General features: G+C 59.7%; 1 protein-coding gene across 1 annotated transcript; it reads right to left on the bottom strand.

The window, feature by feature from the left end:
* Positions 1 to 1210: 1210 nt before the first annotated feature.
* FZD9 (frizzled class receptor 9) lies at positions 1211 to 3527 on the bottom strand. Its single transcript, XM_030472864.1, has one exon. The coding sequence runs from the start codon at positions 3492 to 3494 to the stop codon at positions 1743 to 1745; it is 1752 nt and encodes a 583-aa protein (XP_030328724.1). The 5' UTR covers positions 3495 to 3527; the 3' UTR covers positions 1211 to 1742.
* Between the last annotated feature and the right edge of the window lie 14303 nt (positions 3528 to 17830).

The raw sequence follows: 17830 nt of genomic DNA, 5'->3' as shown, positions 1-17830 counted from the left end.
TCCTGCCCCGGGTCACGGCCCTTGTAGCTGCCCAAACAAACCCTCCTGCGTGCAGCCAGGGCAGCCCATGAGGCTGCAGCCCCCCAGCAGTGGGGGTCCCTGCCCCACCTGGAATAGGCTGGGTGTCCCTGGCCCATCCAAGAGCACATCTGCCTCCCAGCACCCCAAATTGGTGTGAGCCCCTCGGTGTACCCCCCGGCACCAGGACCTCCCAGGGGAGGCGAAGGCTTTGCTCATACCAGTTGCTCGACTTCTCGCACTGTCCCAGCACCCCGGGGTGGGAGGTTAGATGAAAGGTGCTTCACTGCATCAGTCATGGCAGAACAAAGCCCTGGTGCAGCACAGCAGCAGGTGAGGGGCCACCAAACCCACCCTCTGCTCAGGGTGAGGGCGTCTCTCTTGCATGTCTCCCTTGGCTGCAGCCCTGACATGGGGCTCTGAGCTACAAGGGCTCTGCTGGGGCAGGCACCAGGTGCTAAGTTGGGTGCTGGACAGGGGCTCCCTTGCTGGCTTGTTCCTCCCTGGGCAACATCCAGGGGCCACAGAGCCCTTTCTTAGGGCCCAGCGCTGCGGCCGCCTGCACACTGGCTAATTAACAGGCAATTTGATGATGGCCAAGTCTGAGCATCACCAGGGCTGCTTGCGTCCCTGCTACAGCTCCCTGCCTGCCACAGGTCCCACGCTGCCCATGTCCCTGCCGATGGCCCCTTACCCACCATGGGGCCAGAACAGAGCCCATCTCTACCCCCCGGCACTGGGGCAAACCAGCAGGCGAGCCCCTGCTGCCCACCTCTCAGCCCGGCTTCCCCGGCAACACCAGCTGAGGCTTGAATTTCCCTCTGGACAATGGGGAAGGCAAGCGGGGATTGTAACCAGAGCATGGGATAAATAAAGCTGCCCATAAGTTTCCATTACCCGCACCTCGGGCTTCTGCGTAGGACATCAAAGCTGAGCCCTGTCCACCCTAAGGTCCTGCGCCCCCAGCCCATCACCCAGCTCCTGGCCTGCCATGCCCAGCATGCCGAGCCCCCCTTGCCTGGCACCAAGGCCCCGGCAGCCGATGGCACTGACACAAATCACCTACAGAGCGCAGAGTGGAAAAGATGATTCATGAGCGTGACAGCACAGGAAAACCCTCCTCCTCCTCGCTGGGAGGCAGGCAGCGGGCGCCACAACCGCCAAGCCACGGGGGGGGATGGCCGCAGGTTGCCTCCAGCACCATGCTCCCGCTGGCACAGCACACTCGTCCTGCCGCTGGCACGAGAGCTCCCGGCCCCGCACACACCCACATGGGGACCCGCTGTGCTGGGGCATCCCATGGGGCTGCTCCGGGCCCTCTCGAATTCCTTCAAAAGGCACCAGGCTCAGTTGAAATAACACATCCAGGGTTTATTGTTTTTTCCATTCCTCGCAGCTAATGATTAAAAAAAAAAAAATCTAAAATAAATTACAGAATTAAATAAACACAGGCTGGATTATTCCCCTCCCTGCCCCATCCCCGCTGCCCCCCCAAAGAAAGCGTTAGAAGAGTCACTGGATTTGGCAACAGCAACAACAACAAAACAATCTCTAGGAAAAAGCAGCTCCTTGTCAGGTCAAGTGGTGCTGGAGGGTCCCGTGGGCCTTGCCACCCCAAACTGGTGTGTCCCCCCCGCCACCGGCCCGCCTCAGCATCCCCTCGCCCCTTACCCGTGAGGCCGCTTCCCCTGGCGCGCCGTCCCGGGGTGGGAGCAGCCCCTGCTCTAGACGTGCGTCGGGTTGTCCAGGTACGGGTCCGTCTTGGTCATGTGCAGCATGACCGTGGGGGCTTTGTAATGGCAGTGCCCGCCACCGCAGCTCACCCCGCTGCAGGGCTTGCCCCGCGTCCTCACGCCCAGCTTCCTGTTGCACAGGCTCTGCCAGGTCTGCAGTGTCTTGGAGCTCCACACCCACACCCCGCTGGTGATGCCCACCACCAGCGACATGAAAATCTTTAGCATAAAGACGGCCACGGTGGGCACTGAGGCCTCCAAGGAGCAGTTGGCAGCGCGGCGGCCAGGGAGGTGCAGGCACCCACGCTCCAGGGCCCTGAGGTTCCAGTAATCCATGTTCAGCCGCTCATAGAAGTAGCAGACAATGACGCAGGTGGCCGGGACGGTGTAGAGAATGGAGAAGACCCCAATCTTCACCATCAGCTTCTCCAGCTTCTCCGTGTTGGTGCCGCCCGTCTTCATGATCTTCCTGATGTGGAAGAGGGCAACAAAGCCTGTGAGGATGAAGGAGGTGCCGATGACCAGGTAGCAGGAGAGGGGGATGAGGACAAAGCCGGTCAGGGCACTGACGTCCATGCTCCCGACATAGCACAGCCCTGTGAGCTCATCCCCTGCCACCTTCCGCATGGTGAGGATGATGATGGTCTTCATGGCTGGGATGCCCCAGGCAGCCATGTGGAAGTAGCTGCTGTGGGCCTCTATGGCCTCGTGTCCCCACTTCTTTCCAGCAGCCAGGAACCAGGTGAGGGTGAGGACAACCCACCAGAGCGAGCTGGCCATACCGAAATAGTAGAGGATGAGGAAGACGATGGTGCAGCCCGTGCTCTCCAGCCCCTCCTGGATGATGTAGAGCTCGCCATTCTCCCGGTCGCAGGCGATGTTCTCAGCCCCTGCCACTGAGCGGATGATGAAGGCCACGGAGTAGACGTTGTAGCACATGGAGAGGAAGATGATGGGCCTCTCAGGGTACTGGAAACGGTGGGGGTCGAGTAGGAAGGTGAGGACGGTGAAGGCGGTGGAGACGAAGCAGAGGGTGGACCAGATGGCCATCCAGATGAAGGCGAAGTCCTTGTCCTCCCGAGACCAGTAGACGTCCACCCCAGGGGAGCACCGGGGCGCGCAGGAGAGGCTCTTCTCCACATACTGGAACTTCTCGGGGTTGTCGCAGGCCCCCAGACCGTTGGGGCCCCGTCCCTTGGCAGTGCCTGGCGGCCATGGCCGGGGTGCCACGGGCAGCATGCCCTGGCCCTTGTGGGGCTCGGCAGCCGAAGCATTCTCAGGGGCCTCCATGCAGAGGGCATTGGGGTCGTTCTTGGTGGGCAGCTTGCCGCAGTCAAGTGACTCGGGCCAGCCGAAATTGAACTGCTCCATGATGGGGACGCACTTGTGCCGGGCCTGCTCACACATGGGGCGGCAGGCGGGGATGCTGGCGCTCACCTGGTCGGTGCACATGGGTGCGTAGAGCGAGCAGAGGAAGAAGCGCAGGTGGACGTGGCAGCCGTACTCCACCAGCGGCGCGAACTCGTGCAGCTTCAGGGCGGCCTCGCGCTGGCTGTCGTGGCCCAGCAGGTTGGGCATGCGGGTCAGGTTGTACCCGATGCCGCGGCACATGGGGATGTCCACGGGCTGGCACCGCGCCGCCCGGCCCCGCGGCCCCTCCAGCCCCGGCAGCTCCAGCCCGCGCCCGGCCGCCGCCAGCTGCCACAGCACGGACAGGGCCAGCCGCAGCCGCAGAGCCGCCATCGCCCGGCACCGGCACCGGCCCCAGCTACAGCACCTCCATCGCCCGGCCCCGCCGGCCCCGCCGCCCCGGGACGGCCGCTCGCTGCTGCCGCTGCTCCCGCCGCTGCTCCGGCTCCTGCTGCTGCGGCGGCGGCGCCGCACCGGGGCGGCCCCCCCCGACCGCGGCCCCGGCCCCGGCCCCGCGCGCCATGCGGCGGCCCCGCCGAGCGCCCCGCGAGCCCCGGCAGCGCCCGCGGGCAGGGACCGGCCCGCCCCGCACCGCCCCGCACCGCCCCTCCGCGGGGACGCGCCCCCAGGGCGGGGACGGGGCATGGACACGCCTCTACGGGGAGGGGAGGGGAGGGGAGGGGAGGGGAGGGGCGGTGCGGGGCCCGGGCGCGGAACCGGGACCCGCTTAAGGACCCGCAGCAGGACCAGCACCGGGACCGGCACCGGCACCGGGACCCGCACAAGGACCAGTACCAGGACTGGGGCCGGGACCGGCGCAGCAACACGCACCGGGACCCGCACCCTTACCGGGGGTGCTACCTGGACCCCAGCCCCAGCGTCACCCACACCTCTTGCAGGGGCTGTATCCCCCCGCCGCGGGGCACCCACGGGTGAACACCCCAGCACAGTCCTCACGGGGTCACCTCCCCCTCCCCCCCCCCGCATCCTCCATCCCTTCCCCTCTGCGGGCACGAGCACAGATCCTCCAGCCCACATCACTCGCACATATGCACACACACACACGGGTGCCCGTGCCCATGGGCTGGGGACAGCAATGCCACCGGCACTGGTGTGGGCCAGAGTGGTGACACAAGCCAGCATGGCTCAGCTGGGGCTGCCGTCCCCCAAAATCCAGTGTCCCACCTACAGGGTGACAGATCACCATGGCGGGAGCAAGCAGAGGCTGGGGGTGCCTAGTGGCAGGAGCCATGGGTGCTTAGGCCAGCGATAAAGCCATGGTTGTGACACCATCACAGGCTGCCTCCCATGCCCAGGAGCTTTCATGTGCCAGTGCAGGGTGCTCCGTGCCAGCCCCAGCACCCACTTGTGCCAGGGGAGGCCGGGCAGCTCAGCCGCGCTGGGGCAGGTCGGGTGCTGTGGTGGGTGCTGGCTGTGCTGGCAGCGATGCGGGCACAGGCTGGCGCCTGCGGGTCCGGGTGCTGCGCCGTTCCCAGGCATTCCCCGCAGCCCTGCAATTCCTTTAGTAACAACATAACAACCTGTCAACGCGGCTCCTAATCGCCGGCCACACTCTGACACCCGGCCATGCGTTATTCAAACATCCCTGATCCAGTGCTATAAGGAAATTCCATGGGAGCCACTTATCGGTTATTCTAACGGTACGGGAGATAAGCCGTCGCCACAGAATTTCCCTCTAGCATGGGGCGACTGCTCACCCGGTTCTGGGGCCCTGGGAAAAGGGTTATTTGGGGGCATTTGGGATGCTGGAGGGGGCTTTGTCCCCTTGGCCACCAGCTCCGGGGAGGGTCCCAGGAAGCACCCTCCCATGTGCCCAGGTGATGGAGCAGCAGCTGGCATCAAGGGACTTCACACCGCAGTTGAGGCCATGGTCCTCCTCGTGTGCTCTCGGAAATGGGTGGGTTTGGGGTATTTTGTGCTGCAGTCCAGCTCTGGGGACAAATTGTCACCCACAGAGGAGCTGGCAGCACCCCTGCAGGGTGCTGGGAGCAGTCCCTAGAGTCCCTCATCCCACCCACCCCCCAGCCCCAGGATACACATCCTGCTTGGGGTAAGGGACCCAAGGGTGTCACTGCCACTGCTCCAGGGCACCCTAAAGCCCAGCTCTTGCCACCGAGGCTTCCCTTTAGGAAGCTGTTTGCTGTGGAAAATTGGACTCATCACCTGGAGACACCCAAAGGTCTCAGGACTCAGGCAGCAGCTGGATGGGACCCCAGGGTGCCAGTCCCACCATCCCCACTCACCCCCAAGGGTGCCCTCATACCTCCCAACCCTGCCACCTGGGTGGCAAAGGGTTAATGTGGGGAGGGGGGCCAAAGGCACAAACAAATGTCTTTTAATTTAATTTTGCTTTAATATGTAAAACTGTTGCTCTTGGCAGGAGGTGCCGCAGCCCAGCCAAGAGCAACACGTGGGGGTTTAGAGTCAAGGGGCTCTTTTAACACAGAGGAGCGGGCGCCCCTCACCCCAGGGGCGCTCCTCCCTCACCCCAACACCCTCCTTGGGTGCTCTATGGGATGCCCAAGCCCTGCCCAAGCCTCAGGGACCAGCATGGGGACAGCAAAGGACCCTTCCCAGAGCTTTGTCCCACACGTGGCGGAGGGCAAGGGGCAGCAGGGGCTGCCACCAGTGTTGGCTGAATTTGCCCTTTCATTGCAAATGCCTGCTGGGGAGCAACCTGCCCACCTGTGCCCACACCCCGGGGTGCACCAGCCGGGGAGGGCACAGCACCACGATTGCACTGGGCTGGGAGGGACACAGCCACGCACAGAAGCTGAGATCTCCAGCAGGTCTGGAAGCCTTGCAGTGAAAACAAGAACACCAGGTAGAGCAACACAGCAGATTTACTGCCTTGGAAGTGGCCCTGGGCTGGGAATCCAATATCAATAGCTGGAAGAAAGGGCTCACAGAGGCTGTACAGAAATCCTGCCCGGGAAGCAGCCAGGCCGGCGGAGCGGGGCCGTATCGCAGGAGCCCGGGAGCCTGTGGTTCCTGGCAGCAGCTTTGCCCCATTTCCTTTCTTCCCATCAACAGCCCTTGCAAACCTCAGCAAGCGCCTCAGCGAGGAGAGCAGGAAGGAGAGCAGGAAGGGACACGGGTGGAGAAAAATCCCCCACTGCCAACCCAGGGTACAGAGAGGCTGCAGCAATGCCCGTCCTGCCTAGCCAGGGGTTTGGGAGATCCCCCTCAGCACCAGCGATGGGCACAGCCCCAGTGGGAGCTGGGCAGGGGGCGACAGAGCTGGGCTGGGGTGATGGAGGTGGGAAGAGGGTGATGGAGGCAGGGAGGAAGCAGTGAAATAGAGGAGGAGGTGGCAGAGCTGTGGAGGAGGTGATGGAGCCAGGGAGCAGGAAGCGGAGCTGGGGAGGAAGTGATGGATCTGAAGTGGAGGTGATGGAACTGGGGAGAGGGCAGTGGAAGTGGGGAGAGGGCAATAGGGCAGAGGATAGGGTGATGGATTTGGGGAGGGGGCGATGGATTCAGGGAGGGGGTGATGGAGCTGTGGAGGGGGCCTTGGGTGCTGTCCTGTTGCACCTTGGCTGGGGCAGGCAGGACCTGCTGTGGGGTGCTGAGGGCCCCATTGTCCCACCCTCGCCCCATTCCTGTAGTGGTCCCAGATTGCGCCCGGAGCAGGTCTGCAGGCAGGGGCTGGGGCACAGAGGGAAAACCCAAACAGCGAGGACAGGCCACGGGCCATGCCCAGGGACCAACCTGGGCTGCAGCTCAGCCTGTGCTCGCAGGGAGGGCGATGGCACAGCCACGCAGTGATCCGAGGGGGATGGTTTTCCCTTCCTGAAGAATTTCACAGGAATAGCTGGTGCGAAAGGCCAATGGCTTCCATTTCAAAGGGATGCCACTGCTGGGGCCGGATGGGCTGGGGAGCAGGTGGAGGGGTCTGTCCTTGGACCACCCCACGCTGGGCACCCCGGGGGCTGCAGGCTGGCACTGCCCTGCCTGGAGGGGCGGCTGCCCTGGGGACACCCCCCTGTGTCACTGCAGGAGCCATCCTCCAGCCTGAACTCTTCCTACCCCCAGGCACAGTCCTGTGCGATGCAGATGCACACATGTGTGTGCCAGCCCCATACACACCACGGGGCAAGGGATGATTTGTGCCTGCCAGGGATGAGTTACCTGCCAGGGTCCCCACCATGGGCAGGCAGCAGTGGGGTGGGAAGATGGGGATTCTGGGGGACAGACATTAAACAAACGGGTGGGAGGAGATGGGTGAACATGGGGCATGGATCCTGCCCAGCCCCAGCCAGTGCCAATGGAAGAGAAAAACCTCATTGCTTCCCTAATGCAGGCATTAATTACAGCAGCAAGACCTCCAGTGGGAGGGAATTACCAGCCTCATTCACTGTACATCCAACCGCAGCTACTGTGGTGGCTTCACAGAACCCTGCAGTGTGTACCACTGGACAGGCAACCCACTCCTGGAAGGGCACTGTGAGCACGGGCAGTGGTAGGGCAAAGCAGGGAGCACCCACCACCCCAGCCCCATGTCCTGGGAGGCTCCACTGGCTCCCAGCTGGGTGCTGATACCTGGCACTTGCTGCTGAGGCACTCGGACACTGCCATGTGCCTCCTGAAGGACAGGACTGTCCTCTGCTTTTCTCACACCACTGCTCCCGGTGTCCTGGTTGGAACACTCCCAAGCCATGCCAACGGCTCTGCAGGGATCCCGAGGGGCTGCAGACCCCCCACCCTGTCCTCCTATTCAGGGCAGGGCCCAACCCAATCCCCCCATCCCAGGGAAGGAAAGCTCTTCCCAAAGCCCCCAATGCCCCTCGCAACACCCCTGCCCACCCAGCTGTGCTGGCACAACCTGCCCACTCACGAGCAGCAGCACCCAGGCCCTGCACCCCACCAAGGGGCCTGCAGAGGCATTCCCACAGAAGCTGGGAGGTTTTCACCCCCTTTCCCCTGTGTGTCCTGTGTCGGTACCTGCAGGAGCCATGGGAGCCATTGCCTGTGTCACCTTCCCAGCCTGAACCGGCAGCTGAGTGGCTGTGGGTAGTGGAAGGTGCTGGAGCCACAGCGGGGGATATGCTGTGCTCAACACCCACCCCCTCCACCATCCCATTGTCACCCACCCACCCCAGAGCAGGGGCAGGCAGCTGGTGACACCAGTGTCCCCAGGCCCCTGCTCAACTCCTGTCCTTGAGTCCCCTGCATGTGTGTGTGGTGACAGCCCCAGCCCATGGTGCAGAGAGACTGTGGCCCGGGCTCAGGGACACGGGGTGTCAGAAGCTCCTGAGGGATGCTTGCTGCAGCCTGGTCACCCCATCACCCCGCGCCTGCGAAGCCGTGGGCACCCTGCGCATACCACAAATGGGGTTGGCACAGAGGGACAGTCCCAGGGCCGGCCTCAGGGACAATGGCCACAGGGTCCCTGGACCACAACACCCCTCTCAATGCAGTGTTGGCATGAAGCAGGCAGGAGAGTCACAGCACAGGGCATGTCCCACCCCCAGGAGCCCTGAGAGACAAGCACACGGGTGGGGACTACCTGCAGCCATGGGCCTTGGGAGATGGGGCAGGAGGGCAGTGGGGTGCCCGAGGTACCCGCTGCTCAGGGCACAGTGGGAAGCTGGCTAGCAAGGGGCAGGAGGGGACTTTGGGCAGTTGCCCTGCACCTCCCCTCCAGTGTCTGAGCTGTCAGTAAGGCTGGCAGTGCAGCTGGCAGCACAACAGGCTGCTTACAGCCTTCCTTGGGGCTGGGATGCACCGCCCTGACCGTGGGAAGCCCTTTCCCACCAAAGGAGAAGCTGGACTGAGCCATGTCCTGCTCCCAGCCACTTCGCTCACCCATACAGACCCCCCTGGAGGAGTTCAGGACCCAGGTGAGCTTTGGCAGCAGGCATGCACTCTGAACCCTACTGATGGCAGCATCTGCAGTTTACAGCAGCTTCCTGATGGAGGTAGGTAGGTGAAGGGCTGGAGCTGCCTCCCAGCTGGCTCAGCCCTGGGAAGAGCAGGTCATACAGATGCCAGACCAGGCCATGGGGCGACTGTCTGCCCCCCAGCTGACCTGCAGTGCCCAGCCCTGTTTCTTGGCAGACAAGGATGGGCAGAGGAGGCACTTTGTGCTGGGAGAGGTGCTGCGGGGCTCCCTGATGACATCCCAAGCCAGCACAGGAGCCCTTTCATCCCTGGCCCTGCTTGCCCCCGAAGTGAAGCTTCTTCCCCAGCACGGCCCATTGCGCCGAGCCGCCCGCTGCCAGCCCCGAGCCCCGGTGCAGGCACAGACACACACAGCCCTTTCTTCGCCCCTCGGCCCCGCGTGCGGCTCGGTGCTGGCAGGCAGGGCTGTGCCGCACAATGCGCCTCCTTGTTCGCCCCAGCCCAGGGCTGGCTTGCATGGAATGGCAGGGAATCGCCTCCGTTTCCTGACGGAGTTTTATTACATTCACCGTATAAATAAATAAATATGATCCAGAGGAGAAGAGGAGAACGATGGGGCAGCCTGAAGCCAGGCAAGACATGGGCTGGGGCTGAGCCCCACAGCACCAGGGGATGGGGCCCCATGGCAGCTGAGCCCCCTAGTTGTGGGATGCCCCATGGCAGCTGAGCCCCACGGGATGTCCATGCTCCCCAGGTCTGTGCCAATTCCTTGTGCCTCTCCAAGGAGCAGCTGAAATCCCAGCAAATGCAATCCAGGAGGCAGCTTTGCAGCCCTGGGGTGCTGCAAGAGCTCAGCAAGGGGCCATTTGCACTGCTACTGGGCTGGAATAGAATCATATCATAGAAACATAGAATCATAAAATCCCAGACTGGTTTGCATTAGAAGGGATCTTAAAGCTCACCCAGCTCCAAACCCCTGTCACGGGCAGGGACACCTTCCGCTAGAGCAGGTTGCTCCAAGCCCCTGTGGCCAACCTGGCCTTGAACACTGCCAGGGATGAGGCAGCCACAGCTTCTCTGGGCACCCTGTGCCAGCGCCTCAGCACCCTCACAGGGAAGAACTTCTGTCTAATGTCTAATCTACCAGTCTCCCCAGAGCACAGCAGAGGGGCAGGATCCCCTCCCTCAACCTGCTGCTCATGCTCTGGGGATGCAGCCCAGCACACAGCAGGGTTCTGGGCTGCAAGCGCACACTGACAGGTCATGTAATTTGGGAAGCAGTGGAGAATCCTCAAGCCCTGCCCCTCCAAAGCCAGAGCTGCACATGCCCATGGCCTAGCAGAAAGCTCCAGGAAGCTCCTGCATCCCCATCTTGCTCCTATGCACAGCTCACGCATTGTCTGACACCTTTGAATGGTGCCATGGGCCAAGCACATCTGCACCAGTTCAAGCTGTGTCAAACCAAAGATCTCCAGTGCAACCCCAAAGGATGTCACTTGGTGACCTCTCTTGGATGCCCCATAACCATGGGGGCCTTTTGCCAGCCCCCACTTGCTGGCAATGCCATCAGTGCTGCGATTGAAGTCCCCCTTGTGCTCGCTGGGAGCTCCAGCACTGCTGCGGTAGCTGGGTGCAGACATGTCCTCCAAGCCACACGGGCTCATCAGGGTGGTCTGTGAGGCAGTTCAGCACTTGCAGTGCTTTTGGGTTGTGTTGGTTTCAGCTCCTCCAGCAAAGCTCAGCAGTGAGCAGGCTGGAGCAGCCCAGACCTGGCTCCCATATTTGCAGCCCCTGGCACACACGTGCGACCTCACTGTCTTAATCGCTGCTACTGGACAGAATCCATCAGTGCTGGGAAACACCATGTTGCATTTCTTCTTCTCTTCCCAGGCCCCAGATCAGTCCAGGTTCAGGTCACTGTCCTCTTTCTGATGGTTCTTACCCAAGGCTGGGTCACTTCTTCCTCTTGACAAACCATCTGGTACCAGCATCCTTCTTCCTGAACTGATTCCTCCTTGAGTACCTCCCTCATCTTCTGCTCTCCATGCGGACCATCATCTCTAACCTGGTCAGAGGAGCAGCTCTGGATGGACGTTCTTCAGCTGTGTCTGTAATCTGCTTAGCAGGGTGCTGCTGTTGTGCAACAATTTCCACCACAGCCTCCACTTGGGCCTCTCTGGGGAAGAGCTACTGCGGACAAGCTGCTGTAACAAGGACCCGAATTACTCCAGTGCCTAATTTCTACAACAGACAGACGCTGATGTCCCAGTGGAGCCGGCTCAAAGGACATCATAGAATTTTGATGACTTTGGGAGAACAGGGAGACTGGGGGTGTGCATCTCACTAGGGAAGGACTTTACTATGGGAGTGGCACCAGCTTCACTCTACTTCTAGCTTAAAAACATCCTAACACACAAACATTTATGAAAATACTCCAGAATGCAAAGCTGAACCCAAACCCAGGCAGTGCCATGGCGGGGGCATCAGCTGCCTCCTTCCCTCCTCCAAAGAACATTTTCACAAGATGGGGCAGTGGTGCCTTAGGTCCATCGTCGTCATCATGGCATCAAGAGCTCAACTTGGAATGGAAACCCTCAGGTATGTCAAACCAAAATACAATTTACCGTTAACTTACTAATCCTGTTCTCCTCTGGGGGAAAGAACCACAAAGCTCCTGTATTTATTCAGCAGAACTCAGCACTTTTGGGTTTTGCCAATGGTGCCTAAATATAGTTTGTGAGAAACAAATAATCTTTCAGGATTTCTGCTCCCTCCATCTCTCCAACCACCTTTCCTTAAAGGTCAGGCGACTGTGGCAAAGATTCTCCCCCCACTGGCAGCCCCTGACACGTGGGCATCAATCCTGAGCTAAGAAAAGGTGCTTTTTTGATGTGTCGCCATGCCTGTGAGGGGGTCACCCACCCCCTGGTCTCCTCCAGCAGTACCAGGGGTGGGCTGCAGGACTCTGCTCCATCCCCGTCCCTGGCCCCAACCCCAGCCCCTCCCCTGCCCCAGCAAATGGCATGGACCCCTGGGGCATGTGCCAGGTCAGTGGAGGAGATGGGGAACGGTGAAGGCTCGCTGGCTGTTATCAGGAAGGTCAACATCTGGAGATAACATCTCACCCCAGACCGGTGCCAGACCATGGGTCCCAGCTCCCTGGGTGCTGGTGGATCTCCTCAAGACATCATGAAATGCTTCTGCTGGACGCAGGGAAGGCAGGACAGCTGATGCCCAGCTGGGACCCCAGCTCTGTGGGAGGGAAGAGATGGAGATGGCTGTGCGGATGGGACATGAGAGAAGAGGGAAGAATGAAAGGGTTGAAGAGAGACCAATCCCTCAAGTTGCTGAAAGAGGAACGACTCCTCCTGGCAAGAGGAGTCCATCTGAGTATCTGCAGAGGATGAAAACTGAACTCAGTCTTCCTTTGATGTTTTACCCGCCTGCTCTTGCCCTCTGCCTTGCCCTGGGGTACCCCGGAGTTATCTTTTCCCCCTCTCCATCCCTAATCATTTTGCCCCGTCCAATGGGCAGAGAACCAAGGGCAGAGAACACAGGCCCTGTCAGCTCTCTATACTTACAAAAACCAGGACTGCAAAACAAACATGCCTCCAGCAGAGACAGGCCTGAGGAAACGCCCCATCCCACCGTGCCACTGCATCTGCCTGCAAGTCATGCCAGCAGGGCTGCGGGCAGAGCCCAGCTGCCCTCTCAGGTGGGTTCAAGCCACTCTGCACCCAGCTCATGGTTCCTCTTAAAGTCAGCTTTGCTGCCCCCCCCAGAAGCAGCGATGTGCTGACCAAGCAGCAGTTCTGGATGTCTGCATGACAAGAGGGATGGCCTCGGGTGGCCAGGGGAGCTGCCTTGGTTGGTCCCTGCTGAGATCCGCGGCAGGAGCTGCAGCATGGCAGCAAATCAGAGCCCGTCCCCGCGCTCTCTGGCCTGGCAAGTCCCCGGCGCCCTCTGAGCATCCCCAGCCTGCATGAACCCCACAGGGCTGCTGGCCCATCCCATGGGAGCCGGGAAGACAAGGCAGTGCTCTACCTTCCACCACACCCCTGTCCCCAGCCCACCCTGGGAGGGGACACTGTCCACAGTCACAGGGTTTGGTGGGACCACGTCCATGTCCCCCCAACACTGTGGGGCAGAGCACTGTCTGCCTTGGCGGGTGTGTAAGGTCCCAACACCCTGGCAAGGCAAACCCTTCCTCACCGGCCCCACTCACCTCCCCTCTGCCCTCTCTCCACTCCCAGCTGCTGCATTTTCCACCTTCTCCGCAAACTCTCCAGCACAGGAAAATGTGAGGCCATGGAAAACCAAGCCAGAGTCCGGCAGCTGAGCCACTGCTCAGCCCCTCCATCTGCAAACCCCAGCTCCTGGCATCTCCAGTGTCCCACCCCAGCAGGCTGCCTGCTCCCCCTGGCAGGACCCTGAGTCCCCCGAGCTGCAGAGAGCTGGTGTTGAGGCTCGCTGTGGGTTTCATGGAGCAGCCAGAGCTCCAACGGTGAGAACGCTCAGGAACGAAGGCTTGGTGCTGCTGGGAAAGCCTCTGTGGTTTCCTCACCCACCCTTCCCTGGGCTGCTCCAAGCCTAGGTCTTACAGGCGTGCATTGGCTCCAACTTTTGTCACCTCCATGGTCAGGACCGGCCCCACAAGCACACAGCATCCCTGCTGCTTACAAAGCCAGAAAAGTGCCAGCATCTGTGGGAGCAGAGCTGGGAATTGCCTTTTCCCCACTATGCTGGGCAGCACAACCAGCACTTCCCATTCCCCAGCAGGGTCAAGAACCCAACCACAGCTTTCAGTCCTATTTTAAAGCACATTTGGAGTCTCTTTTTGCCTGCATCCCTCCACAACCTTCTCTATTATCTTCTCTGGACCCCCCAGTTTTCCAGGCATGGTTCCTGTCTGGCTTTATGCAAGAGGATGCTACTTACTGGGGCAGAGGTGGGGGAGACACTGAGGTACACCAGACATGAGGTGTGCGTGGGGAGCAGGGGACAGACAGCAAGACCCTGGAAAAACAGCTCAAGTCTGATTTACCTTTTCCCCAAAGATGGAAAAAAAGAAGTCGAGGAACATCAGAAAGCTCCACTTCCCTGCAGTGCCCAGAGAGCAAGGGAAGCCCTGCTCTGTGGTAGGGAGCAGACTGCCAGGCACCTGCGGGGCCAGGCTGGGGGCTGCCGCACAGACTGTCAATGGCCAGGGTGTGAGCTCCCCACTGCCCAAAGCAGTCTCCCGTACCACCATCCATTCCCCCCCCCTCCCAAGTTAAGGACCAGTTAACAAGGTCCTTGTTGACTTGGAGCAGCATCTCCTGTGGCTCAAACTCCCACGGAGCAGAGATGTAACAGGAGCTCGAGGAGCCAAGGGTCCGGCTCCAGCAGCATTTCCATGGCCTCTCTCTGACCTGAGCAAGCCACGGAGCAGGGACCTGCTCACATCTGCAGTGGGGACAGTCACCACACTGGAGAGGGACCAGCAGGGCATGCTGAGGCGTTGGGGATGCTTGGCCTTGAACAAGCTGGACACCTCCCAAGAGCACCTTTAACCATAGGGAGCTCCTTTGGCTGTGGTCCCTGCTCCGGATGGGGAGGGAGATGCTTGTGTCCACACTCAGTGCTGGGAGCCCCGACAAACGGACATGCATTTGCTAAAACAACTGCTAATTGTTCCCAGTTAGGGCCAGGTATGGAATACTCATCAGTGCATGGCACCAGCCCTAATGTGTTTCACAGGCTGGTGAGGAATGGTGGCAACTGAACAGGGGGAAGACATACTGCTGCCGGCGCCTGCCCTGCCGAGCAGGATTTGCATTTATGCTGCTTTCAGGGAAAAGGAGAATGTGCTCCGGGCTCCTCTGGGCTTTGTCTGCAGCTCCTCAAGGGATGGAGTGGGGATCTGGGGTCCCGAGGGATCAGAGGGGGCCCTTCTGGGGCAACAGCACAAGAGGGACGTGGAGCTGTTGGAACGAGTCCAGAGGAGGCCCCGGAGCTGCTGCGAGGGCTGGAGCAGCTCTGCTCTGGAGCCAGGCTGAGAGAGCTGGGCTGGGGCAGCCTGGAGAAGAGAAGGCTCCTGAAGGGGAGACCTTAGAGCAGCTCCAGTGCCTGAAGGGGCTCCAGGAAACCTGGAGAGGGGCTTTGGACAAGGGATGTAGGGACAGGACAAGAGGGAATGGCTTTAACCTGCCAGAGGGGAGATTGAGATGAGCTCTGAGGCAGAAGCTCTTTCCTGTGAGGGTGCTGAGGCGCTGGCACAGGGTGCCCAGAGAAGCTGTGGCTGCCCCATCCCTGGCACTGTTCAAGGCCAGGTTGGACACAGGGGCTTGGAGCAACCTGCTCTAGTGGAAGGTGTCCGTGCCCGTGGCAGGGGCTTGGAACTGGATGAGGTTTAAGGTCCCTTCTAATGCAAGCCAGTCTGTGGTTCTACAATTCTGTGACTCTCACCTTTTCATTTCCACGGCTGCCTCTGCAATGTCAGTGGAGCGGAAATCCCTCGGTGCTGCCAGCCAGGCCGAGCCCAACCGGGCACCGAACGCACTGGCTCCATCGTGCTCTGCTCCCCTGCCCGTCGTTTGTCTTGGCACAAGCCAGCGAATGAAGTCGGTTTAATTGGCAGTTGTGTTTGTGGCCAGGGTGTTATGAAAAGGTTTTCTGTCTCGCTCTGTAAGCTACCCCAAATATGTTTTCACTCTTAATATAATATTCACTTCATTATTAGCTGAAAGAGGCTCTTTTCAGAGAGAGGTTTTTTTTTCCCCTTCTCCCAAAAATACATTGAACAGCCCGTTCATGCAGCGCTGCGCTGAGGGCCGGGATTGTCTGCCCGAGGGGAAGTGAGAAACCCAAAGGTAAATAGTATTTACACAGAAATTCCTTTCTTCCCCAGTGTGCCGGCGGCGCTGGTTGTGCCCTCCTGTGCTTGTGGGGACATTTGTCCGCAACCCCTGTATTTGGGTCACTAGAGGGGTTTCCTCTCCCTTGGCAGGGCAGAGAGTCCCCAGGGGCCATTGACACCCCGGGGCTGTTGTTTCCAGATGCAAACCCATCCAGTGTTCAGTGGCAAAGGTGTTTCCGCTCACCGGCACAGAGAGAGGCTGATCTGGGAGCCCTGACCTACAGGTGACATTCACAGAGGTTGTGATTCACACTTCACATTGGCTTTCAGTCTTCCAGTGCCTGAAGAGGCTGACAAGAAACTTGGAGAGGGGCTTTGGACAAGGGCCTGTAGGGACAGGCCAAGGGGGATGGCTTTAACCTGCCAGAGGGGAGACTGAGATGAGCTCTTAGGCACAAGTTCTTCCCTGTGAGGGTGCTGAGGCGCTGGCACAGGGTGCCCAGAGAAGCTGTGGCTGCCCCATCCCTGGCAGTGTTCAAGGCCAGGTTGGACACAGGGGCTTGGAGCAACCTGCTCTAGTGGAAGGTGTCCCTGCCCGTGGCAGGGGGTTGGAGCTGGATGAGCTTTAAGGTACCTTCAGACCCAAACCATTCTGTGTTTCTATAATTTATCTTTGCCTTGTAGGCCAAGGAGCTGAACCGATGTGCTGCGGGTACACAGCACCTTAGGTTTTGGTTAAACACCGCTGCTGGGAACGCATCCTGTGAGATCAGATGGTATTTTAATTGAGCAAACACTGGGCTCAGCACAGGAGCTATGAGCTGACAGTTGATAAAGCCAGACTGGAAATACAAGACCACTTCTGAGCCGTAACCAACCTTCGGACCAGTTTCTCCAGGGAACATGAGGAAGATGTTTGTCCAACTGTTTAATGGGGGGAAGAGGCAGTTTAGGCAAAAATAAAAATTCAAGTAGCAAACTTCTCAAAGGCCAGTGCTTTCTGATAAACCAAGCAGCAAAAGCAGGGTTATCCATACAGATGTTTGGCTGCTTTGCTCAAGGACTTGTATTTCTGTTTTAATGTCAAGTCAGGATCCAAACACATCTTTGATTTTGTCTCAAGGCTGGAAGTTTGTTTCTTCCTTTAGCAAAACAAACAAAAACATCAGAAAAGTCATTTTTTAGCCATTATTTGGTAAAAAGAGACGGACAGATGCACTCCAGCACTGTCCAGTTAACCACGTGAAGTCTCTCACACTGCAAGTAAACTGGCCATCAACCAGGTCAAACCCAATTTGCTGGCCCAGGCTGGGTGGCAGCTGGGGAAGGTGGTCGCTGTTCCTGCCATGTGTGCTGCTGGCAGCAGCAGCAGACTTCCAGAGACTTCCCAAGCTCCTCACTGTGCCCCCATGAGCCACCCCACTGACATGGGTCTCTACATCTCAGAGTTAGCAGGAGCGACTCCTTCCACACTGAGTTTTGTCCCTGCAGGGTGGGGAGCAGAAGGTTCTGCCTTCACAAGGTCATTGATGGACATGGATGTGCCAAGTTTCCATGTGCAGGTCCAGCTGCCCATGCTCGCTCAACCCAAGCACCCAACGGCTGTCAGAAAATGCCAGCACAGCCCACGTCAGAATAGAGGAAGCTCCATGAAAGGCTCAGCTGTCTCCTCCTGGAAAACTTGGCCATTTTCATGTCTTCAGACCCATCTTATCCCAACAGTTGGGAGACACAACGTTCTCTGCTGCTTGCAGGGAAGAGGCACGGGCTTGCGGTCAACGGAAGTTAGTTATCAGAACGATTTGTACAGAAAAAGATCAATACCTAGCTTTAAAGCCCATCAGAAAGCCCTGCACCACTCGCCTTCGGCAACGCATTACGAGGGAGGCATTGCCACCTAGTGTCAACCCAGGAAAAAGGACCCGGCCACACATCCACCTTCCCGCTCCTCCAGCCCAACGGGACT

Source organism: Strigops habroptila, assembly GCF_004027225.2.
Source record: "Strigops habroptila isolate Jane chromosome 13 unlocalized genomic scaffold, bStrHab1.2.pri S16, whole genome shotgun sequence".
In the NCBI taxonomy this organism is placed as follows: domain Eukaryota; kingdom Metazoa; phylum Chordata; class Aves; order Psittaciformes; family Psittacidae; genus Strigops; species Strigops habroptila.
This window is presented reverse-complemented; position numbering and strand designations above follow the sequence as displayed.